At 38.0% G+C, this 25,942-nt stretch overlaps 1 protein-coding gene across 1 annotated transcript in view; it reads right to left on the minus strand.

Moving 5' to 3' along the window:
• tbx15 (T-box transcription factor 15) overlaps nucleotides 1-25,942 on the minus strand; it is a 37,836-nt gene that overhangs the window by 9,167 nt on the left and 2,727 nt on the right. The window contains 4 exon segments of the mRNA XM_054615589.1: nucleotides 548-715; nucleotides 8,030-8,201; nucleotides 16,835-16,936; nucleotides 19,980-20,187. Coding sequence (XP_054471564.1) covers nucleotides 548-715; nucleotides 8,030-8,201; nucleotides 16,835-16,936; nucleotides 19,980-20,187 — 650 coding nt within the window.

Here is a 25,942-nt window from a genome sequence, read left to right on the forward strand (position 1 = left end):
TGATTCTATTGATAATGAAACTATTGATTCTATTGATAATGATTCTATTGATAATGATTCTATTGATAATGAAACTATTGATAATGATACTATTGATAATGATTCTATTGATAATGATATTGATAATGATATTGATAATGATACTATTGATAATGATTCTATTGATAATGATTCTATTGATAATGAAACTATTGATAATGATTCTATTGATAATGATTCTATTGATAATGATTCTATTGATAATGATTCTATTGATAATGATACTATTGATAATGATTCTATTGATAATGATTCTATTGATAATGATAATGATACTATTGATAATGATACTATTGATAATGATAATGATACTATTGATAATGATACTATTGATAATGATAATGATTCTATTGATAATGATACTATTGATAATGATAATGATACTATTGATAATGATACTATTGATAATGATTCTATTGATAATGATACTATTGATAATGATTCTATTGATAATGATACTATTGATAATGATACTATTAATATTAATATACTATACTGTTGATAATACCTGTTGGTTCTGGTAGGCCGTGACGGTGGTGAAGACGGTCTCGGGGAAGCTGAAGGTCTTGACTCCCTCTCCGCTCGGCACCGCCTTGTTTTGGGACAGCTCACTGCTGAAGTCCTTCCTGATGACGTGGACTCGAGGCTGGTACTTGTGCATGGAGTGGAGGATGATCTGAAAAGGTGAAAGGAGGAGAAGGTGAAGTGAAGCCAGTATCGTTGTACAAATACCAGTAACGCTTTATATTAATGTCATTGTAATAAACATTAATTAACAGGTAATATGATGATAAACAATTATTTTGTTGGATTATTAGACATTAAGAAGCATTTATTAACAGTTTATAGACTCGTAAGAAGGTTAATAAAAGCCCTATGAGTTTCTTATTATTTTCTAGCTATGGGGTTTAATAAGAGAACAATGCCTTATTAAGGTTAATAAATCCTTTGTTGTGCTCTAATTAACTTTTGTTATTTTGGACATTTCTCTGCCTTAATACGTGCATAACGAACTGCTACTAAATGCATCTATTAGAGTAGAAAAATGCCTCAAAATAATCTAGAAAAAAAGGTTAATTAGAGCATAATAAGGGATTTATTAACCTAACTAAGGCATTGTTCTCACTTTAGATGCTGAATCTGCAAAAAGCATAGCTAACTTTTAATAAAAAAATATGAATAAATCTTAATCAAGCAGCAAAAAATGTTAGTAAAGTTTTAATGATGATATAGTAAACATATAATAATAAATGCGTTTGTTATGCTATTATAAACAATTATAACAAACCCATAAGCTATTATGACCGTTCTTGTGCAATCAATAAACTGTTAACGAGTGTCTTATAATAGAACAACAAAAGGCTATTATTAACACTCACATAGTCTTATTAGCACATCATGTTAATAAGCATTTTAAAGAACTAATAAGGGCACTATTACCTAGTAACTTCTGCTGATTATAATGAGTTACCCAAATATCTTTTTGAGAATAAGCACGATAACGAGAACATTTTACTGGTCCTCTATCTTTAATCCCGTTAAAGGTGTGGTTGCTGCAGACAAAATCTAAATTCTCAATTTTCATAAATATGTTTTTGCTTGTGATACATAATAAAAAAACAAAGGTAAACATTGTTTTAATGGCGTGGTGACAAGCTACATGTGAAAAAGATGTTAAACTTTTGTTGGATCCAGTTTCTTAAAGGGTTCGACGTGTAGTTGTGAATGATTATGGGTTAGGGAGTGATTTTGGTCTATAAGTTCAGAGGTATATCACACATCTGCATGTTTGTCCTGAGCCTCTACAAACTCTACAAAGTCTCCACTTTCTCTCCCTGCAAAATCTTTTGTAAGGTCAATTAGCTCGACCGCTCCTCCATCAGAGTCACGTGACACGAAGCGGAAACCGAGTTCACACTGCGATGACGCTCGCCGGAGGGCCGAGGATTATTTCACAGCGGAGGCGTCAGACGGAGTCGGCCTCAGCCTCGCCCTCGGGGCCTCGGTCTGCTCTTGATTAATCTGAGGGCGAGAAAAAGCTCCTAAGAGCCAAAAACTCCCCAAACTCTGCTTCGACAGAGGGGGTTTCAAACCAGAGCCTTGAGGCGGGGGGGCAGAAACTCTACATTTAAAGCTCCAGACATCAAATCACGCACTCACCGTACAAACACTTCATGCATGCTAATGAGACACATTTTGCCTCCATCTTTCCAGTGATCACCTGTCAATCAAACTGTGTGGGCGGTGCTTTTGTGTTTCTTTTCCTCATATGCTCAGTGGATGTTAAAAAAACGATGCCGTCGGGCTGCAGGGAAGAAATACTTTCAAATGTTGTAGGATCTTTTCCTCTTTCATTTTTTTAAAACAGCATTTCAAAAAGTGGAAACCAAAGAATTAAAGACGCCTATCAGAGGTAAAAAAACCAACACAGGGCTTTCACCTAGTAGACCGCTGTTCACGTCACGTGTGAACTCAGCACTTTCAAAGCGTTTTTGTTATGTTTTGTATATATACATATATACACATAACATCATAATACTTTAAGTGGGCACTTAAATTAGAGTTTAAAAGTATTGAATTAACTGAAATATATGAGGATCAGATACAGAAACACTTTTTGTAATATTTTAGCACACCAATAAGCTTCTTAAGAGTTTTAAACTGTTTAGGAGAGTCAAAGTTATTTTGATAGAAAAACTGAGTTTTTCTGGTCTAGAAATACTGATTTTCTTGCAGTGTAACTGAATGAAAAACTACATATTTACTTTTGTTATATCGTTCTGTGTATGTTGATGATGTAAACCCATATTGAAGTAGATCCTAACCCATCCGCCACTTCTAGAAAACACATAAGGTTGTTTTTAAATGTGCAGTATAATTTAAACCGACTCGACTACAGGAGGAAAAGTACAACACTTCACTTCCTGTGTGTCACATGATTGATGCAGCGTTAAAACGGCGAATAGAAAAGCATTCATGAAGTGGATAGAGGTTAAATCCCAGTCATGTCTTAGCAATAGAGATTGTATCACACACTCTCTCTCTCTCTCTCTCCGGGCCCAGAGGAGCTTGTCCTCCCGTCCGTTTGGGGTGATGTAAAGTCAGAGCGGATCACACATCGACTCTCTGAACTGTAAAAGCCTCAGAGGGCAGCCAGAGGACGTCAGCTGACAGTTGTTCACGCTCAAACGCAATTAGAGCTGAAGAAGTGATGTTTTCATTTAACGGCGGCCTCTTTAACCCTCTCTGAAAATCATCTGGACGTTCACACCCTGAGAGACACCGACACGTCCCGCTCGTGTCTCCGGGAAGTCAAATAAAATGATGTTTATAAAACACATTTTATAAATTTCAAACATAGTTAGAGACACTTTCAGCGATCAAAGCAATGAAAAAGTAAATTAAGAGATGACATCCTGTTATTGACAGCATAAATGAGCACGTCACTTTAAAAAACTGCTGTAATGTTAAAATATTTAATCTCGGACAGAAAAACAGACGAATGTTCAAAGCAGATTTTGTAGAAAAATCCCTCAACGATCTGACACAAACAGCGTTGATGCGTTCGAACGCAGAGGGTCATTAACAACAAAGCAGCTATGAAACAAAGAAGAAGAACGTTCTGGCCGGTCCAGCCTGCTGCAGCGTTTTTATTGGGTTTTTCCCACGGGCCAGCGGCGGAGGACCGACAGGAAATAGACGACAGGCGATGAGGCCTGATGAAGCGTTGCGGGCTAACGAGTCCAACACGCCATCGAGGCGTCCCGGAGACAAAGACTTCAAGAGTACGATGTGTACAAACGACATCGAGCTGCTTGATTGTTTTTCAGCTGATGGATGAAGCAGAACACAAATGTTGCATGAAAACAGCTGCTTTTTGATTTTTCTCTATAAATCCAGTCACATGTTCGGGAATAAAATCCATAATAGTCATTACGATAAATATTTTTTAATTTGTATTAATTATAATCAGTATCAAGTATTTTTTTATATACATCTGGGCTTATCAATATGTGGAGGAAAGAAAATATTTTTAAAAATTCCATTCCGCTTTATTTTGTTTTGACCTTTGATGGTTCAAACTATTGCGGTTTTAATCATGAAATAAACGTAATCAATCGACTAACTATCAACAATGTATCATATTTTATTACCTGTTTTAATCTATTTTTCTTCCATAACATGTGTTCTTACAGACTAGTGGGAAGAAAACATCTAAAATACACATTTGGGAGTTTATTTTACTTCTTTGTCTATTTGCATCTGTAGATTTCTCCTAAATCTGCATTACATAATGCCTCATTTGCATATTTAAACATAACATTTCAGAAAACTTGAAATACAAAAATAATCATCTTAATGTCAGTAATCAACTCTGGAAGTTTCATGGTGATATCTATTAGTTAATTTTTTTACCCTATTCACCTGTAGTGTCTTCAACATGTATGTAATTTAACTAAACATTTCTTTAAAGGACGTTTTCTCTAAATGAGTTTTTTCTCAGACTCTGATCCAGAAATCTCCACTTCAGTAGCTCTTACATACACCAAACTTTACAGCTTCATTCCTCTCTATATTCTGAAGGTTTCTACAGAGGGGTTTGTTCAGATATCATTCATAGCCTGATTTATACAACATTTATTAATAGAAACATGTAGAAAATAGATTTTTGAATGTCTTTTGACAGTATTTTCTGATTTATGGAGTGATACAAAGAGATATACAAACTTCCCTCTTTACAAACCTTTGACTCTAATATGTCAACAAAATGAAACAAGAACTTTGAACCTGGCTTCATCCAATGTTAAGAATTCTGTTCTGGAAATGTATGAATATTAGCACATATTTAATAAGAAAATGCCTAATTTGCCTATTTTAACATACAATTTTAGAAAACTTGTAATACAAAACATAATTATCTTTATTTAAAAAAATGAATGAAGTAGAGTTTAACTACAGAGTAAAAGGTTATCTGCTTTATGCTAAAGGAGAGAGCAAAGACACCATTGTTTGCTAACTGACAAATGCTTTAATAAGAACACTTTTTAATTAAATGAAGGGTTTTTTGTTGCTCTGAATGCTTTGTTTCAGACCTCATAAATATTGTTGTTTCCTCTCACAGAATCTGCTTCTGTCGTGACGTCGGATGATTCAAGACAACATGCGCGCCGTCTGTTTCCGATGAGGCAGACATTTCCACGACACCACAAGTCAAGGAGGGTGGCGAGGTTTTTTTTATTCTCCCACACAGGAAGCGTCAAAATTAATTTCCTTTTTCAACCTCCTCCAGGAAAACCCCCCAAAAAACGATCAGCACCCTGAATGTGAATCCTCGCCCACTAACAATCCACATTTTATTACATTTGTCACCACTGAGCCAACGCTGGACACCGCCATTTATGTCAAAAAGATGGAAACATCGCCATGCCGCTTTTCTAATCATCTGGGAGGAAATTGATTTGAAGCCGCTCCTTTCAACAGTATCTTCCGATATCAAAGTCTCTCAAATAGCTTCGACAGTCACGACAGACGGCGTCGTGCCATCTTCCAGCGTTCAGAAAAAAGAGCTCCTGGGTTTGTTATTAATTCTATCTGCTTTATTTTAATGAAACCGATCCTCTGAGTAACTCTACACGCTTACCAGAAAAAATCATATAAAAGCAAGTTTGATTTATGAGGTTCAATTTCTCGCAAAGCTGCCATTTGTCCGATTTTTATGGTCTGTAAATCACATTGTACAAGCTAAGTGTTTTTTTTTGTGATGGCTATTTGAGACGAAATATTTAATGACACTTAAGTGCATCACAATGTGTTCTCGGCATTACGTCATAGTTTAAATCTGGTGTAGTCAATATTGAGACGATGAGTTATTGTCGTTAAAGCTTCATTAATCCTCTTCTGGCCACTAGGGGGCAGAAAAACATCCAAACGAGCAGACGCATACACAGACCACCACGAATAAATATCTTTAAAGGTTGTTATGGTACATTTTTCATATACAGTCGCTTGGAACTACGTTCTACGTTCCCCTGAACTTGTCAGGGACGGCGTGTCAGTTTCCGCTTCTTATATAGTTTCTTATCAAAATAAACTTCCAACGTAGGTTTTTAGTTTAACTTCAGCAAGAAAACTACTTGGATAAGTTCAGGTAAAGATGATGGTTTGGGAACAGCGGTCTCCTGTGTGAAAGTCCTGAGTTTGTTTAACTCATCCAACCACCATGCCTATGTGGACTTTCATGCTCTTTGTACTCTCTCTGTGCTCTGAACGTCTAATGATGACGTGGATTGGTTAACATTGGAGTTAGTTGAAAGTTAAAGGGAGAGAGAGAATCGGTCTATTTACGCTTCCATTAAACATGAAGCAACTTCAGTGTCCGTTTGGAGTTGTCTTTCTTACCCTGTAAGTCCAATCTACATTTTTTTTTCACTCCGATGTGGCCTCCACCACCTCCTGATAATATAAATTGATCTCTAGCTTGCTATTGCTAACGCTAGCCACTCAGCACTTTTACAAAGGGTTTATGAAAGCTTGCGGGCTTGAGACGGTATACTGAAAGTGTTGCAGTGTTGCAGCACACATGGTCGTTTTTTTTGTTATTTTTATAATAGTTTTTTTATGAAGCTGAGTATTTTCTTTATTGCAGGTTTAAACATAAGGGACCATCCAAAGTTAATAATCAAAAGCTAATGCACTTTTTCTTCCACCTCATATTGCCTCTTTTCCCATAAAAACCTATTTCTAACTATAGAAAAGCATAAAGGGCCAATAAGGGACTCACTTTAGCTCGCTGCCCACTTGCTGATTATACATCAGGACGGCAGTAAATCCAGTAAATTGTGGTCTCACTTGATGCATTAGAGTTAAATATTTCACCTAAGAAACCCACATGACACATTCGGAGCGGCCAGGAACCAATAAGAGACTTACTTTAGCTCGCCACCTCTGTTACTGACTGGCTGCAGGCGAGGCAGTAAATCAGGCAGATTGTGGTCGGACTTAACTCTAAGCTCGGTGGTGTGGCTGCTGCAGCGTCCTACAAATCAAATCCAATCATTAAGTGCCTTTAACGAAACCATTTCCACGGAGCCATGGAAGGAAATTAATATTACATATTAAAACAAAGGGCATGGGTTCAAATCCCAGACCTCTAATATCTCTCCACGCTAATCGTCACACCGCATGATATCCAGTCGGGGTGGACCATCTTCAAAAAGAGAGTGTGGGAGAGCAGAGAAATCAGTCTCATGGCTCTGTGACTCATGAAAGCATGAAGGACCGTGTCAACTTTCCTTTCAAGCAAACGCATCAAGAACATTTCACTCCAAAGAAGGAAAAAAAAGGAAAAACCTGCAACTCCAACAGTGCATTCATCCCTGCAGCAGCGAGGAGGGAAGTTTAAAATGAAGCTAATAAATCACAGCTTGAACATTTAAAACCCAGAGCGTTCAGGCTGAAATAGCTATCATCTTTGTCACAGGTTCCAATGCATAGTCGGTTTAAAAAATACGGATCTGATTCGTCTGTTCGCCGATGATGCAACCGTTTTTGTGAAAAATGTGTTCAATTTAAGTGATTTGTGAGGCGCATAAAACACCCACAATTCCCCATTTAAACGTATGAAATATTAAACTGAATTTGAGCCATTCTCTTTGTCACATTTAGGTCATGTGGGAAATATCAGTATTAAAAGTGCATGAACAAAGCAACACATAGAGAGGACATGTCAGCTTTAAATATGAAACAAACCCAAAAAGAAAGTTATTTTCTGCTGTTTATGTGCAAACCGTGAGTTTGATCACTTTTGTTCCTTTCGTGGGAAGTATTAGCATATTTCTTATCAATACGGAGGTCTTTTAAGATGTTCTAAATATCGAAATATGGTCTTGAGTTGTATACCGACACAAAAATGTTGTAACAAAGAGTTCATGATGCAGAATTCAGTAAAGAAAGCATTCATCGTTGCAGATAAAGAGAGGAGGTCTCTTACGTGTCCCTGGTCGTCCAGCTCGTTGTTGGTGAGTTTGAGCTTGTCGAAGCTGACCACCTGCCTCATCCATGTGTCCCCCGAGGCCAGAGAGTCCGGGTGGATGTAGGCCCGCGGCGGCACTGGGGAGTCGGCGTTTCCCGCCACCATCCACTTGGAGCTGTGGTACACGTACCTGGAAGACAGAACGGGAGGAAAACTTAAAAACAATGTTACACTGGAAGACAAGATGGGGGGACTTAAAAGCACCAGTTGAGTGAAAAGAAACTTTAGACTTATTTAAAAGATGACCCTCAACAGACTGAGTAGTATTTCAATATTAGTAACTTGCACGTTGAGACTTTACAGACTAATAATTAATAGTTAATTGTGCTTTTTATTGTGGCAAAATCCATATTTTTCATTTTTCCAGATACAGGAAGTGGAGATCAACAATCTGGTCATGATACAAACAGTTGAAAGACATTACAGATAAAAAAAATGTACATTGTGCACATTTAGTCATTTGCAATTTTACATTCAAAGTACTGTCAACAATATTAATGACGGATGGATGCAACATAAATAAATTATTATTTAGAATTATATTATTTCAACAAATACAAATGTGTAAAATAATAAAACTTTCCGCAACTCATAGTTTGAGATTGTGTTAATATACTTTTTTGAATCCCTGACGAAAGGCTTGAAGCCGAAACACGTCAAAGTTTATTTTTATTAGGTGTAACATGAGGCATTTAAAATATTTAAAAGTTCGGAGTTTTCTTGTGAATTTTCCTGTCTACATGTATCCATATCCAAAGAGCACCTCAAACAAACTGTATTGAGTCAAGTAAGTGCTCCTAAAATATATATCTTTTTTCCTTTGATGTTAAAAACCTGCCTGCTTGAGTCTGCAAAAATCTAATAAATGCTGGACGTTCGATCTTTGCAGGAATATCAACTGTCTTCTGCAGGAGAAGAAGAGTGCGCTCTTTAATTTTAGTAACTTGAAATGTGAATTTCAAACGCCCTCCTACATCAACGTTGTCGCACATATCACCCTGACAATGTTTTTATTCCACATTAGGTCAGAACAGTCTGCAGGACTGATACTCCCTCGTCACTTCCCTGTTTATTAAACTCATTTAAATCTCTCGAGGTCTCTTCGGGGTTAAACGGGTTATCATAAAGGCTGTTTGGTATTTCAACAAGGCCGGAGTCCAAAAAACAATCTCCAAACACTCGCTCCGTGTTGCCACAACATCGGCTTTACGGACCCATGTGTTGTTTCTTCATTGTGCTTGAAATTTCTTTCGAAGAGCAACATAAAATATTCCACATGCAGTCACACACTCCGCCGCATAGTTTCAATTAAGCAGAGCCATAACATTTTGATGATGTTGTGCGTGAGATCGGGGGCGTCGACTCACGGCGTTAAACAGCAGGGAGAGAGAAGAAAGACACCGACTTTTACACAAAGCAACACTGTAGGCTTTGTTTGAAAAAGTAAAAGACAAAGGGAACAGAGAGGAAAGGAAATGAGAGAACAGGAATATAAGAAAAGAAAATGCATGGACAGAAAAGTGCAGCAAGATAAAGAAAGTCATCAAAAGAGATAAAGAAAGAGGAAATGTAGAGGATAGAAAGATAAAAGAAAAAGGTAAAGAGAGGAAGAGGACGGGCGAGCGAGGTTGAGAATAAGTGGAGGAGAGCGAGTGTGAAGAACAGCTGTTTGCCTTTAGTTCTGGCCCGGCGCTCGGTCCAAAGTGTTTTATCTGCAGCTCTGCCAAAGTCATCACTCACTCCTGAAACATGGACAAAACTCTCATTTGGTCCTTTTGTTATATCGCCTCTGAGAAAGGGGGCTGCACCACCAAGTTACACACACACACACACACACACACACACACACACACACACACACACACACACACACACACACACACACACACACACACACACACACACACACACACACACACACACACATATATACGAGTACTTTATTCAATCAAAACACACTCAGCCACAAAAACACACAGCTCACACACTCACGTATTTAAAAAGCATCTGGGCGTTTCTCAGGATGTTGGTGAACACACCCTCTGGTCGCCATATTGGAGGTAAAATTAGCTCTTTGAGACAGGGAACATTAGGTTTGACTCACCATGGCTCTGTACAAACTTCATATACAGTACCAGTCAAAAGTTTGGACACACCTTCTCATTCAACTACTTTTAAGAATGTAAAATATAAAACATATTCTGGTTTGTTGAGCATTTGTTTGTTTACCACATAATTCCATATGTGTTCCTTCATAGTTTTGGATGTCTTCAATATTAATCAATATTAATCTACAATGTAGAAAAAAAAAATAAAAAAATAAAATTTAAATAAAGAAAAACCATTGAATGAGAAGGTGTGTCCAAACTTTTGACTGGTACTGTATATCTGACAGAACACAAATGAAACCGATACTCTAGACACATGAGATACACACTAATCCGCCCGACAAAGTTACACATATTAACAAACCAAATTCTTCCACCAGGGGGCGACTCCTCTGGTTGTATAGAAGTCTATGAGAAAATGACTCTACTTCTCTCTTGATTTATTCCCTCAGTAAACATTGTAAACATGAGTTTATGGTCTCAATCTCTAGTTTCAAGTCTTCTTCAATACAGCATGATGTTCATTTAGTAAATGATGCTCCATTTAGAGTCAAACAGACCATAAAGCAGGGTAAATCGGCAAAACTTGAGACTTTTAAACGGCAGTCTAGAAACCAATCGGTGAGGTCAGGATGACTACGTGCACTTCTTATATAAAGTCTTTGGTCAGTACTTGCGGCACATTGCAGGTCTGGACTTGTGTCACTGACTTGGACTCGATTTGACAAAATCAGAAACTCGACTTTAAAACCGATGACTCATGACTACTTTCCCCCCCGAGCCCAAAGATTGAAAACATGCTATTTAAAAAAGTGTGTCACCAATAAAAAAAAAATGTCCATTCATTTCCTGATTCTGTTAAAGCCATTCATTCATCTGTCATTTAAAATCCCCCAGATCCACTTTGTTTTGACCGATCCGACTAAATCTTTTCAAGCCCCTGGAGAGAACAATAAAGAACTATTGAAACGTTAGTGAACAGCTGCTGGGAAAAAATGAGACCAAAGATATTTCCTTTGTGTGCATAAACTTTGCTGTGGTCAAAAAACAAAACAAATTGCAGTATGCAAAATGTGTGGGTTGAAAATTACAGACGGAGAAGCAAATGGGATTGTGACTTGTTTAGGACTCAAAACTCAAAGTTAAGGACTTGTGACGTGACTCGGTACTTGTCGGATATGATTTTGGACTCGAGTGCAAAGAACTCAAAAACAATGTCGTGGTCTCACCTCTGTTGCTGCCTCATAAATGATTGATTAACCAGCAGACTGTTCACTTAAAGTACGCTCTAACAATAGTTCTGTTCTGCAGCACATGACTTCATTGATCTCGACATCGCCGGTCAAAGCTGTTAACGAAAACTGTGGATTACCTCTTCTATTTCCAGTATTATTTTAAAGGGACGGTGTTTAGGCTTTTTGTAAGCTCACAAAAAAACACAACGATTCTTAGTTGCAGGTAAAAAACTCTAATTAAAACATATTTATGAATATTATATTCCATTAAAAAAAATACTACACGCTGGCCCTTTAAGGCAAATTAAAATGACTAAACATTTTAGTGTTTAATATGTTTTCTACAAAACATAAAGATGTTAAATATGCTTTTATTAATATGAAAATCCAACTATTAAACGGTGAAATGTGTGGCGATGAGCCTTTAACTACCTGCTTGTTTTTTACTCTATCTAACACCAACACACACTTCCACACACACACAGCTCTGACTTTTGACCTTTAACACACACACACACACACACACACACACACACACACACACACACACACACACACACACACACACACACACACACACACACACACACACACACACACACATGCGTACACACACACGAATGTTGCCAGGCGTTTCTGTAATTTCCTGTTTGGAGTGCTGTTTAGGGTTACGCTCGGCGTAGCAGGGAAAGTGTTAAAGAAGGAGGAAACTTTAGCCCCAAAACAGGACTGGAAATCTGATTAGTCCCCCCCGCTTTCATCTTTCATAAATCTGACATCTGGCACCGGCACGATCAATAAAGACTGGACTTTATGTGACACTCTTACTGGACAGATGGGGGAGGGGTGGAGGGGGGAGGGGGGGGGGGGGTATATTCTCAGCCAACACCAAACCACACAGCTGACAAAACCACAAACTGAGATACACTCTCATTCTCCGTTTCTCCCACAAACACACAATTACACCCACTGGGACAAACACACACTCTTAACAATCAGAACGCAATGTGTGTGTGTGTGTGTGTGTGTGTGTGTGTGTGTGTGTGTGTGTGTGTGTGTGTGTGTGTGTGTGTGTGTGTGTGTGTCACATAAAAATACACACACACTCACACACTTGCCAAACCCAGGCTGTATATTGAGTTACTGTACTGACAGAGTAAATATTGCTATTGAATTACCATTAAGGATTGACTGGTGTGTGTGTGTGTGTTTCTAAGAGAAGACCAGCAGTTTTGTGTGATCGTGTGTGTGTGTGTTTGTGTGTTTTGGATTCTTATGAGGACCAAATGTCTTCACACAAAAACAGAAAAATGACATTGAGACAGTTTCCGAGTAGGATTATTGTTTATAGGATTATGGTGAGAAAGAAGTTCAAGTGGGTTTAGGTTCAGTTAAGATAAGATAAGGTTTAGGTTAGGGTTAGGAAAATGATCTATATTTATTTAATGATGATGTCCTCCCAAGTATAGTAACATGAAAGCCAATGTACCTTTATTAAGTGGTCATCGTATGTGTGCGTGAGCTCTTATCTTTCTATACTTACTTAATCCAAATCACAAATCCCCTCAAAAATATAGTTAATTGAGATTTTAATCGTCACTTTCGACACTAACGTCACGTCAAAACACATCACAAACCTCATCTACGTAACCTCTAAAAAACACAACACAAAGTCACTAATGTAACCTCAAAAACACCTCACAAACCTCACAAACCTCACTTCAAAAACAGGTCTTTAACTTTAAAAACATCACCCAAATGAAACTAACATTAAAAACACGTAACAAACGTCACCAACGTAACTTAAACAACACGTCACAAATGTCACTGGTACGGACTACATGGTGTACAAATGACACGCAAAGAGCAAGAATGGTGTTCTTATGAAACACAAAATGATGCAGTAGAAACTTGTATGTTTTTTTCTGTTTCTGAACTAAATGTCCTCATAAATATAGGTACAACAATAAAAATATCTCAATTTGATGTAATTTTTCAATTTTTTGTCCTCATTTATACATAAAGTTTAAAACTTGAGTTCATTAAATGAACGTTAGAAGACGTAACACAGCTTTAAACAGCAGCATGAATAACGGTTGACGTGTTTTGTGTGTGTTTAATAACTTATGAATATGCGTAGGTACCAGGATGTGAGTGTGTGTGTGTTGAAGCAGAACTGCAGCATGCTCTGACTCACAGCTGAAGGAATGAGGAACGCTCAGCAGCTTGAGCTCTGAGCAAAACCGAGCGACTGTCCACATAAAAGAGCGGTAATATATGGAGGTTTAATGAGCGCGGTACCAACGAGACGTTCCTAAAGAGCGGCAGCGAGCCCAAGTAAAGCAACGCCATTCCAATAAAGACCCCAAAACTCCCCAAGCCCCGTGAGACACACCAGTGACAGCTCCCAGATCAGTTTGCAAAGGGACTGCGGTCAAATTCCCCGAGCCAGGAAGAAGAAAACTCTATTCAAGTTAACGAGATCATCTGGTCTCTAGAAGTCCTCCATGGTGTCGTGGCTGCAGAAACATTTACACCAGCAAACATAGATATGAAATGCAACTAAAAAGAAGTGACTTTATTTATGTTCAATGCAGACAAACCAGCTTTAATAAATCTGACTTGACAGAAAAGGGGAGGAGACTCTTTTTCTCTGTTTGTTTCTTTGATGACAGGGTTCTGTTTTGGCAAAAAGAGAGAGAGGGGCTGTATCTGCGGCGGACTCGGCCTTTAATCAAATATTCACTGTCGCACAAGCAATGCACGAAAACAAAACTAACTCCCTGACAACTTGTTTTATGCCGTTGAACTTTCTGTTTTTAAAATTGGCTCTTTGGAACACTGTTTATACAGACAAGGCTCTAATGTTACGCTACATAAAGTGAATTATGTCTGTTTTTTTAGGATACAGTTGTTTTCAGGGTTAGTTTGATAGGTCAGCTGTTACTGAGCTTCAAATCTGCACTTTGATTATGAGCTAAAACCTAAATGTGCATGAAATAAAGTATCTTACATCTGAAGTCTGGTGATATTCTATGTTTCTCTTACTGTCTAAAAATCCCATGTACTATTCCTCTGTGCCACTTAGTTTATTTTCAAACCACAATAATCCGTCTTTGTGTCTTGAATACTCGATAAAGCACCAAATAGGTATCACTCCGCCACTGAAAATAGTCCCCAACAAATGCACAATTTACTCCTTTTATAGCAACGTTTGATAAAAACTACAGTGCCCAGCTGTTAAAGGAAATTACTTAAGAAAATAGATATTTATGAGTTTTTTAAGATTTATGTCTTCAGTAGGAACAAATGGACTCTCACTCCAGCTCAGCCACAGACAGCTGCAGACGTGTACGCTCTCCTTCATAGTACGATCTACAATCGTTATGTGATGTCTCCATCCTGAAAACGAGAAGAAGAACTCCTTTGTTTGTTGTGTTTTACGGACCATAAAACACACACAGACTGAGTTCAATACAAGCTCACAGACTGCTGTGGTAAAGTAAAGCGGATGCTCGTTTCTGCACTTGTTCGCTGCTCTGCACCCTCGCAGACCAACCTGGAGAACAAATGTTGGGATTTCATGTTTTCTACAAACCACGGGATACTTTGAAAGCCGATTTTGGAACCAAAAATCTGTTTCATGTCAGACTCGTATCATGTTTGCACGAACGCACAATGCCACATGTTAACGCTGTGAAACGACCAGCTAGGTTTGGGCAACAGAACTACATCTAACAGAGGTCAGGGTTTGTGTTCAAATATTAACTTAACAATGTAACAGAACGACGGAACAGATCAATGGAACTAGAATGAATGATCTGCGGTCTCCTGGGTCAAAGTCCTGTGTTTGTTTGACCCATGCGCCTGCTCTTAATGGACTTTATTTCTTGTTAAACTTCTTATTTCAGCACATAACTTTCAATAACAGTCACTAAATATACTTCCTCAGGCTCTGCATGTCACTCGTTGTACTACGTCACTTGCATGAATGTACAAAATGACAACTGAGCTGCACAGACTTGGTCAAAGTGAAATTTAAGACCCTTGTGGCCGCGACACAGCGGAAACCATGAACTGGCATTAACTCCTTGTGGGTTTTTTTGGTGGAATTTGAAAATATTTAGTACTTTTCCAGCCTTGTTCTTTCAGATTAATACTTCCCATCTTTGCTAAATCAGGTTCATCTGTCTGCTTCACTGTTTCTAAAAAACATTTCAGAGGATATTTCTTGCAAATTTTCTAAAAATATGAAGGAATTTCAACCATCAATTCTAAACATCAGCACAAAACAAACAGCTCTTGACAGAGAAAAACAGCAGCATCATCTTTTAGCAAACCCTCACCGGTCAAACTCCAGTTCAAATGTACCGAGGCCGCTCTGGGTTATTTGGCACATTATCACTTCATCTCACACAGTAACAGCCTGTTTCTGCATCAGCTCCTACACTTAACCCCTGAACACGCAGGCGAACCTCACATTCTGTCATAACACCTGAAACGTTTATATCGAGCCATAAAGGCGACTCTTTAAAAGCGTCCGCGGTCGACAGCAGCAGGTATACGAGCAGCATCGCACGTTTTCTTTCCATCTCCGACTCACTTTTTCCCCCGTTTTCCATCATTATACATGAATGTTGAGAGTTATCCTATTTGCAGCCTTCTGGCTCTGCAGCTCGGCCAAACGGGGATGATGAATACATTTCAATCTCCTCTCTCTCTGGGCTCCAGGACTGTGGGGTCGAGACATCAGTCTTATTACAAATCCAGAGAGATCCATCATATGCAGACCTTCCTCCAGCACATGCACACTTTAATCACACTCTCACACCCCTTCACTGTGATGCAAAACTACTTTCTGTGCGTTGCCAAGAAGAAGACGGGAACATCTCTCGTGTTAGAAATCTGAAAAATGAATATATTTTGTTCAGTCCAGAGCCAAAGAAATGGCACGAAGATGAGAAAAAACCCAACCTGGGTCAAAATGCTTATGCTCGATCAGACATTTGAGGAAAATGACGTGTGCTCCAGCTGTAGCCTCTGCAGAGGTCCGGGACTCGCTCATGCATTTGCAAAAGCAGACATGTGACCGTGCGTGTGCATATTATGTACAGCTGTGCATTTGTGCAGACTGAAGTGGCCGAAAGCTGCTTTTTATTTGTGCTAGTGCGCAAAATGCAATAACTCAGCGTTTTTCTCCTATTCTCTGCGTGGCTGAAAAGAATCTGATAAAACATCTAGACCATCACGGGACATTAAACTTCCACCAAAACCCAAACACATGAAGTCCTTTTGGTTGAGCAGAAGTTTAGAGGAGAAACTCTAGGATCTGTTTCTGCATAAGGGAGCATAAACAAAATGGCCAAAATCAAAATTTGACGCAGCCATTCACTTCCATTCACTTCCATTCACTTCCATACCTGTATCTCTTGTTGTCCACGGGCACGATGTCCATGGCGATGTAGTACTGCTGGTGAGGATCCAGACCGGCGATCTTTACTCTCATGGCCGGAAACATCCTCCTGGAGGAGAAAAAGGGGCAACATGTAGAGATGAGTGATTCTTATCTGTCTCTCTCCATCTGTTGTGTGAATCAAGAAATAAATAACCAGTGTGCTAAACATCACTGAAACCAGACTGATGAACTCAGCAGCTGTTTTAAAAGCAGCCTGAACACAAACTCATGTATAAAGAAACTATGAGGATGAAAAGAATCAAATCACGTAAAGAAATCGGATTTCTTCTCGATTTTCTTAGTTGTGTTCGGGGAGGAATCTACTGAAACTATTATAGAATTAGATTATTGTATTGACCTAAGCTTTTACCTTCTTCTCACAATAAAATGTTGGATAAAAACAAACACAAAAGTGCAGAGAAATCCCATGAAAAGAAACAGCTCTGGGGCTAAAATTAATATTGATCCGAGTCATTGATCTGAGAAAATAAATAAATAATATGGTACTTATTTTCAGATTAAAAACACCTAGAAAATTCAAAACTAACTCAACGTTGCAAAGCTTTACTACCAATGAAAAATACTTCCATATATTGTGGGTATTTTTATATAATATATCATACTAATCAAAAGACATTAAATCCCAGAAGACATAACATGTGTTACAACCGAACCCCTCGTATGTGCATGTGTGCTTCTTCAATGAAGCTGGTTCTGATGGTCATGAAGAATTGCTGATTATCATAAATGTTTGTGCAGTCGAGCATTTTATTTGAGCATGCTGACATCATCATAACTACTGGATTAAAAGACACAGTAGAGGCTGTGTCTTCATCACTGAATAAACTGGATATTATAGGATTACATGACATACAGGTAACTGTAAATCAGTGGTGAGATTTGACAACAAAAAAATATATATATTTGTTGCATTCTTGCCAAAAACGTTCTAGTCTCTGTTAGTCGTTAAATTAAAAACTGATGTTTGTGCAGCAAATGAGAAAACCCATCAAGTATTTTAGACACTTTTAGACACTAAACGAGCTTTATTCTGTGTCTACGGTTCCTTTGAGATGCATTTTAATTGACTTCTAAAACATTTTCACACTAACTGGTCCTGATTGGCTCCTTTAACTGAAATCAATCTTGTAAAAAGTGTAAAGTCTCCGCTGTAGCTTTTGGTCAATCAGAGTCTTAAAATGTATTCAATAAAATCTGATAAATCATATCAGATTATGTTATGCTGAAAATGAGCATTTATGGTTTTTTTAATTTCAGATTTAGGGATAAAAATATGTTAAATTGCTCTTTTCATGACATGAAAATGTCTACATTCATCTTGTGAACTTTCCATTATTTAAATATATTTTGCTGTGACCTCTGACCTTTACACGTTATAATTCTGTAATTGTAATCTTCAGTTTATCATAAATGAAAACTCAACTGGAGTTGATATTTAGGTCAGAGATCATTTGAGTTTGTGTGCAGCTCCTCATGAACATCACAGTCTATAAAGAACCCTGCAGCTGCATTAAGAGCCACTATGTCACTGAGACACATTTCTATTTAATTCCCTTTTTGCTCTTCAAACGCAGCATTTCTCCTCTGTTTCATTTGGAGCTCGTAAATCCGGGTCCTTCCTAATGAGAGCAGTTCAGTCTCTTCTGGATTTACGAGCTTATTATTATTTTACTCTCAGTCCGCCTCCACTTCAGCTTCAGCACACACAAAAAGGTTTGGTTCAATATTTATGAGCTGATTACCAATTTAAACCCAATTCATAAAAAAGCTGCCAAGTGTAGTTTGTAACGAGTTGAGAAGTCAGAGCTGAGAGTCTGTTTACATATAGATCCTGTTTCATACATTAAGGACAAAACAGAAAAATAAACAACATTCTGGGAAGTTTAGATTAATAGAATAATAAAACATCGTGGATAAATAAACTTATTCAATATCATATGTTAGTTTTTAGTTTTTTTGCAAGAAGAAATATTCCAAAAATAAACTTTAAAAATTGGAGAAAAAGTGGAAAGAAAATTGAAAGAAATATACAGAAAAAACATTTTTAAAAAAGTGCCATAAAGGGTATTTTAGTTGTTATTAAATACAAAGTAAAGTGAAACGTTTGATCCTATAAATATATATTCTCACCTCACAGACACGTTTATCCACTTCATCTAATAATAATCATAATGAAGACTTTGTTAAAGCTGCACATTAAAGATAATGTCAGTGTGTGTGTGTGTGTGTGTGTGTGTGTGTGTGTGTGTGTGTGTGTGTGTGTGTGTGTGTGTGTGTGTGTGTGTGTGTGTGTCTTTATACCTGTTGGAACATGTTGGAGGAGGCTGATTAGAAGCAGCAGAGAGGCCTACATGTGCAACACATTAACACCCTCCAAACACAGCCCAGAGGTGTGTGTGTGTGTGTGTGTGTGTGTGTGTGTGTGTGTGTGTGTGTGTGTGTGTGTGTGTGTGTGTGTGTGTGTGTGTGTGTGCGTGTGTGCGTGTGTGTGTGTGTGTGTGTGTGTCCAGCTTTAACATCTGTGTTGGTGCGTCTGCGTTTTTGGGTTTTACGCAATCTATACATTTCTGTCCTTGTCATCATTTCACCCCATAATAAATCTCCTAATTGCAATGATAAGGAACTCACTTTCCTGTTTGTCTTCACCAAATACTAAAGAAAACATTTAGACATAACATTTAACATAAAGAAAAAGGAACTTTTCTGTGCGTAAAAGGAACTTTTCTGAACTTTTCTGTGCGTAAAGGAACTTTTCTGTGCGTAAAAGTTGAACTTTTACACACAGAAAATACATTTCTGTCCTTGTTTACCCCATAAGAAATATTAAAAATATATATGATCTCTTAATTGCAATGATAAGGAACTCACTTTTCTGTTTGTCTTCACCAAATACCAAAGAAAACATTTAGACATAACATTTAACATAAAGAAAAAGGAACTTTCTGTGCGTAAAAGTTGAACTTTTACGCACAGAAAGTTCCTTTTACGCACAGCCTGTCTGTGCCATGGATCCTCCCCAGAGCTGCACCTGGACCTTTATGTGGTTTAGTGTTGTGTCTGTGGTGTGTCTGTAGGTGTGCCCGACCTACCTGCCCGCCTTGGTGATGATCATCTCGGTGCCGATGTCGTGGAAGCGCTTCCAGAGGTCCGCACACTGCAGCTCCACCTGGATCTCCTCCATGGAGGCCGGCGGCGACGGCTCGCAGGCCACCGGGGTCAGCTCGGCAGGTGAGCCGAAGGAGCACGACGTCCTCTCGGCCAGACCCTCTCCGTCCGAGCCGGGACTGGCCTCCGAGTCTGAGGAAGAGGAGGAAGAGGAGGATGAGGAGGAGGATGAGGCATGGAGCTCTGGGCCGGTGTCAGAAGCAGAGTAAATGTTGCGTAAAGCCTTTTGAAACGAGATGTAGAGGAACATAAAATCCCCTCAAGCTCTCCTCCAGGACCGAGTTTAACAGACTGACCGTTCAGACTCATCAGACAGAACCGAGCCAGACCTACAGGGAAGCTTTCCATCCGTCTGGGACCAGAACCAGCCTGACCTCAGCTTTGTTTTACTCTTTGTTAAAAAGGAACAGTTCACCCCAAAATCAAAAACACAAATCTCTCTTCAATCTAGATTTTCTTTGCTGTGAGTTTTATAAAATGGGACAATATGGAGCACAAAGCAGAAAAAAAACACTTTAAAGCAACTTTAAACTGCCACAGCAGGATGGACAACACCAGGGTTATAAAGCCACGAAGTGTTTCCTTCTATCTTGTCCTCTTCATCTTCATCTTCACTGCAAAAACACTAAACTGAACTCTGTATTCAAAGTCAGACAGGAAATTAAAAATTACACCAGATCTAAATCAAAATCTGCTTTTTTTTTTCTTGCCAACACAATTTTTTACACTTTTTAACAGAAAAATGACAAATTACTATACTTGAATGTGACGTTTAAATAACACACATGTGTTGTTGTCCAAAAAATAAAATGGAAACCTTATGAGGTTAAATATTGAAAAAAAAAACGCATCATCATTTTTCCAGCTGGGACGTCAAATCGTTCAAATCTCAACACCTCAAAGCTGCACTTTGCCCGGATAAAACTCTCATAAGATCACCACATAATCTGTCTTCTTTCGCTTTTCTCAGAAATAGTTTACAGCTGAATTTCCTCCACCACCACCACCACCACCCAAAATAAGAATCTAATAATGTTTTATTTATTGGGAGGCCCCTGACACGAGGAGTTGGACTTGGCAGGCCGATGGCACACAAATACGGTTATGCAAATGCAGAGCTGCTGCTGAGAGACTGGACCGAGTCCCGGGCGAAAAAGAAACCGCTGCAGTGGAGCAGGCCGGAGCCAAACGCCGCTGGAACGAAAGAGCTGGGAGAGGAGTGATGGAGATAGGGAGGGAGGAGGGGTGGAGGAGGGGTGGAGGAGGGAGGAGGAGGAGGAGGAGATGTAACGACCACAGAGAGACTTTTCCATCGTCTTCTTGTTGGAAACCCTTTCAGTGTCAGCCAGAGAGGAGACTGTCACACACGATTACTTTCCTCTTCTTCTGCTTCTTAAAACTGTTTCCCACAAATGCAGATTCCCCCCCCAATAAAGACACTTATTACTAGCTGGTGTTACAAGAAGTAGCTCACATCACAGCACTGGAAACCATAAGCCTGCACTCTGATGTAAAGCCTCACATTTGGGGCCAGTGAGATCCTGCTAACAGACGTATCATTTTAGAGGAAGAGCAGAGATTTGTGATTCATTTATACTCTGGATAGACAGTGAACAGAGTGACGCCTCTGTTTTTGCTTTTAAAAGAACATTTCGTGATCTTATAAAGGATGTTTTTCTGGGAGAATGAGAATGTTTGCTGTATTGACGAGGCGACAGTAACATAAACGCGTTTCAGACTCTAATGAAACATCAGCAGGTCGGTGTCGTCCAGCAGATGCAATTATTTCTCAATGATGTTGAACATTTGTGAATAATTGATCATTTAAAGGCCTAGAATGAGCCTCCTCTTAGGCGATAAACGTGAAGCCAAACAACGAGGATATTTATAAAAATAAACTAAAATATAAAACATGAGAATATTTCTAATAAAACTCTGTATGTGTGTTGAGCGTCCTGGTTTAAACACTTGGTGTTGGCTAAATGTTGTGAAATGATCTCCGTCTTTACCTCTCGGCACAGGAACCGATGTTTTTACCATTTTTGTTTTTGCATTTCTAAATATTAGACTCACAGATTTGCGTCTTACATTTGCCCTTAAACCATTTACAAACAGCAATATTAGTCAATTTCTGCCTGTTATAACTTTAATTATCTACATATTTACACAGAAGATCAACATGTTTTAAGTGGTCACTAAAGGTCATGCACTGATGTATGAAGCACAGTGATGTCAAAGGTTAAACTGTTCACTTTAATAAATAATTTAGAGGTTTTCTTCTGGAAACACTGCTTTTCTTGGAGTGAAACTGGTTAAAACTACATTTTGTTCGACCCGTGACTCCATATTGTAATAAAGTTTTATATTTTTATGGATATCAAACACATAAAACAGCTTTTCCTCCCCTGCTCTAAAGGAATGTTATTAGTGGAGAGATGTTTCTAAATGCAGTTGCTTTACCAAAGATTCAACAAAATAAAATAAAGTCTTTTAAATCTTTGGCAGCAAAAAGTGAAACATGTTTTTAATATTTGCAACAAACACAGAGAAGCCTCACTGAGCCGCCTCGTATCTGCTATGAGCATCTGAAGCCTGATGTTTGGAGAGAACGGACGCATTCCAGAGAGCAACGGGAGGATTCTGGCACAAACCTCTCCGAGAGAGAGGAAGGAAGCTCAGCGGCCAAATGGGAGTAAATATAATAAATAAATATAATATATATATATATTTATACAAGGGTATATATACACACATATATAACACACAGCATGTCGTATAAATGTTTGTGTAAAACACAGGACTTTACTTTTAGTTCTGTTCCTTCATGCCTCTTTAAAAGTAAATCCAACTCTCGACATTATTGAATAAAATCAACGAGTGTTTTATAATCTTTTATAATCTGACCAACATGATTAGTTAAGTACAACCGACATGATTTAATTTAAGTTGAACCAACTTAATATTAATACAAAGGTTTGTGAAGTTTGCAGCTTTTAGTTTAGTTGTTTTTTTTAGTTTTAAAAAGCCTGAATTAATAACATTTATTAATTGTTGAGTAAAAATGTGGCCACTCACACACACACACACACACACACACACACACACACACACACACACACACACACACACACACACACACACACACACACACACACACACACACACACACACACACACACACACACACACACACACACACACACACACACACACACACACTGTGTCTTGTGGTTTAAGGGCCCCTATAAGCTCGTACCAGGCTTAATTAAAATGAGGTTAACATCTGCTGAAGGCCACTAATTGGTCTGAATTTAATAAAGTCAGTGTTGTCCGTCAAACTGTCCTCTGGGTCAAAGGTCACATGCAGTAAGTTTAAACCAATTGGAGATATAACAGACAGAAAAAGTGCTTTTAATGAGGTCGTAAAAGGGTTTGTGAATCACACTGCGGTGGGCTCCTCTGAGGGAGAGCTTTTATTAAACTAATTAGCATTATATTGAGTTGTAGCTATTTTTAAATTCAGGGAACAATTTGACACTATTATATAAGTAGATATTTTTATGTATATTATCTTGTGAAGAGATGGTAGATGTTGTAAAGCGTGAGCTGCAGATGAATCTTCATCATTGGATTTAGAGTATTTACCTTATTTTAGGATTTCTGTGATTAAAAGAATAATGAATTTATATTGATGCAAAAATACCAAATACATCAGGCGTAAATTTGGAGAAACTTATAAATGTATCTTGTATGATCTGCAGTGTTTTTCATTAGATGTTTAGCAATAAAAAAAAAAAGCATCCCATGAATTCAGACATAGAAAGTGCAGCGAGATGCTCTTAAAACAGAGAATGTTTTATAGCTTCAGAGAGGAAAGTCAACACGTTTCAGAGGTTAAGGCCTCAGAGAGAGAAGCTGTTCTTTACATTTACAGTGAAAGTGAAAGTTAAGTTTAATGAAGTCGCAGCAGATTTCTGTGGACAGAAGCATGAAATCAACCAGAGAGAGAGAGAGAGAGAGAGAGAGAGACCTGTTTGGGTCATTTTAGTATCAGTATTAGTTTATTCATCATAAGGGGTTTAAATGACAGGATTATCGGTGAGGACTCTGCTGTCTGCAGTGGTTTAATCTGTGCGTAAAAGCGCAAAGTCCCACCTTCTAAATGGCACAATGCGGATCAGGCCTTTTATAATTAAATATCAAGTCACATCACATGTAGTTCTGCTTGTTAATTGGTGTTTTAAGGGGCAGATATTCTGGAGATGTGGTTCTTTTGTGAGGTCTAAGGCTGACTGAACAGTTGATCCGTTAAAGGAGCCTCAGTGCTAATAAACCTGTTTATAGGACCAGCCTTGGGACCGGGTGGAGGAGAGGGTGGAGAAGAGAGACTCTGTGGTTCATTCAGCCACAAATACTAAAAAACTCTCCAGAAAAAACTCTGGGAGACGATGAACAGAAGGAAGGAAGGAAGGAGACATTTTCAGGATTATCTTTCTGCCTTTTCAGAAACAAGCTGCTTGTCGTTAACAGTGAACAGTCTCCTCTTCCCAACATTTACTTCTGTTCCTCTTTTATATATATATATATATATATATATGTATATGTATTTATATATATAAGGTTCTGTGCAGGTCAGACTGCATCGGGTCGCTTTAAAGCCAAATCAAAAATTCCAATAATTAAGAACAGACCATCTATAATATAATATCTACAATATTCACTAAAATGATCCATTTTCACCAAACTGTAATAATGTTTTTACAAACTCCAACTTTATCTGGTTTTTCAAACATTTCAAACAGGTTCAAGTCTCCAAACACTGAAACCAACGAATCAACCCGCAGACAGAACATCTGTACTTCATCCACACAGTCTGCATTCATACAGCAGGTAACATGCTTAAAATGAATTAAAGTTTAAGTTGAAACAAATAAAAGATGAATTAAAAACTAGTAATTAACTGGCAACACAAAACGAGTTTGTTATGAATATATATTAAACAGAACATTTATGAAACAAACTAAATATTTACTAGATTTCTACAATAAGTAATTTATTTTACTTCACTTCACTGACTTTGTTTCTCTTTGATTTCTATTGTTTCTCTGTGATGTTTCTACATCACAGTGTCTCAGTTTAAGCAGCGGTTTGACAGCTTTTGATTTCTAAACTAAACATATTAAACCAGTTGGAAGATCAATGCTTCATTTCTTCCTTAAACCCTGAGCAGAGGAAGGTGTTCCTACGTGGCAGGGATGAAGCCTCTCAGTGGATTTATAATTAAATGTGTCTGGAATGTGTTTGTCTGAGACTGAAACGCAGACTGGACATTTATTCCTGTTCTATCTTTATGTAGTTGTATAGTATGTGTATTTATTGTCTGTGTAGTTGTATAGTATGTGTATTTATTGTCTGTGTAGTTGTATAGTATGTGTATTTATTGTCTGTGTAGTTGTATAGTATGTGTATTTATTGTCTGTGTAGTTGTATAGTATGTGTATTTATTGTCTGTGTAGTTGTATAGTATGTGTATTTATTGTCTGTGTAGTTGTATAGTATGTGTATTTATTGTCTGTGTAGTTGTATAGTATGTGTATTTATTGTCTGTGTAGTTGAGCTGCTGCAACACTTGAATTTCCCCATGGGGATCAATAAAGGAATATAATAATAATAATAATAATAATAATAATAATAATAATAATAATAATAATAATAATAATAATAATAATAATAATAATCAGTGAGGCCTTCCTGCAGCTCTTCTCTCTCACTCTTTGTTTTTGTGTCACTTTTCGGCCTCACTTTGAGCCTGGAACCTTTTTTAAAGTCTTTAATAAGTTTGTAATGTTGTGCGTCGTGTCCCTGACAGGCTGACTGGACGTGGAGC

The sequence above is a fragment of the Anoplopoma fimbria genome, chromosome 16 (genome assembly GCF_027596085.1).
Source record: "Anoplopoma fimbria isolate UVic2021 breed Golden Eagle Sablefish chromosome 16, Afim_UVic_2022, whole genome shotgun sequence".
Classification (NCBI taxonomy): domain Eukaryota; kingdom Metazoa; phylum Chordata; class Actinopteri; order Perciformes; family Anoplopomatidae; genus Anoplopoma; species Anoplopoma fimbria.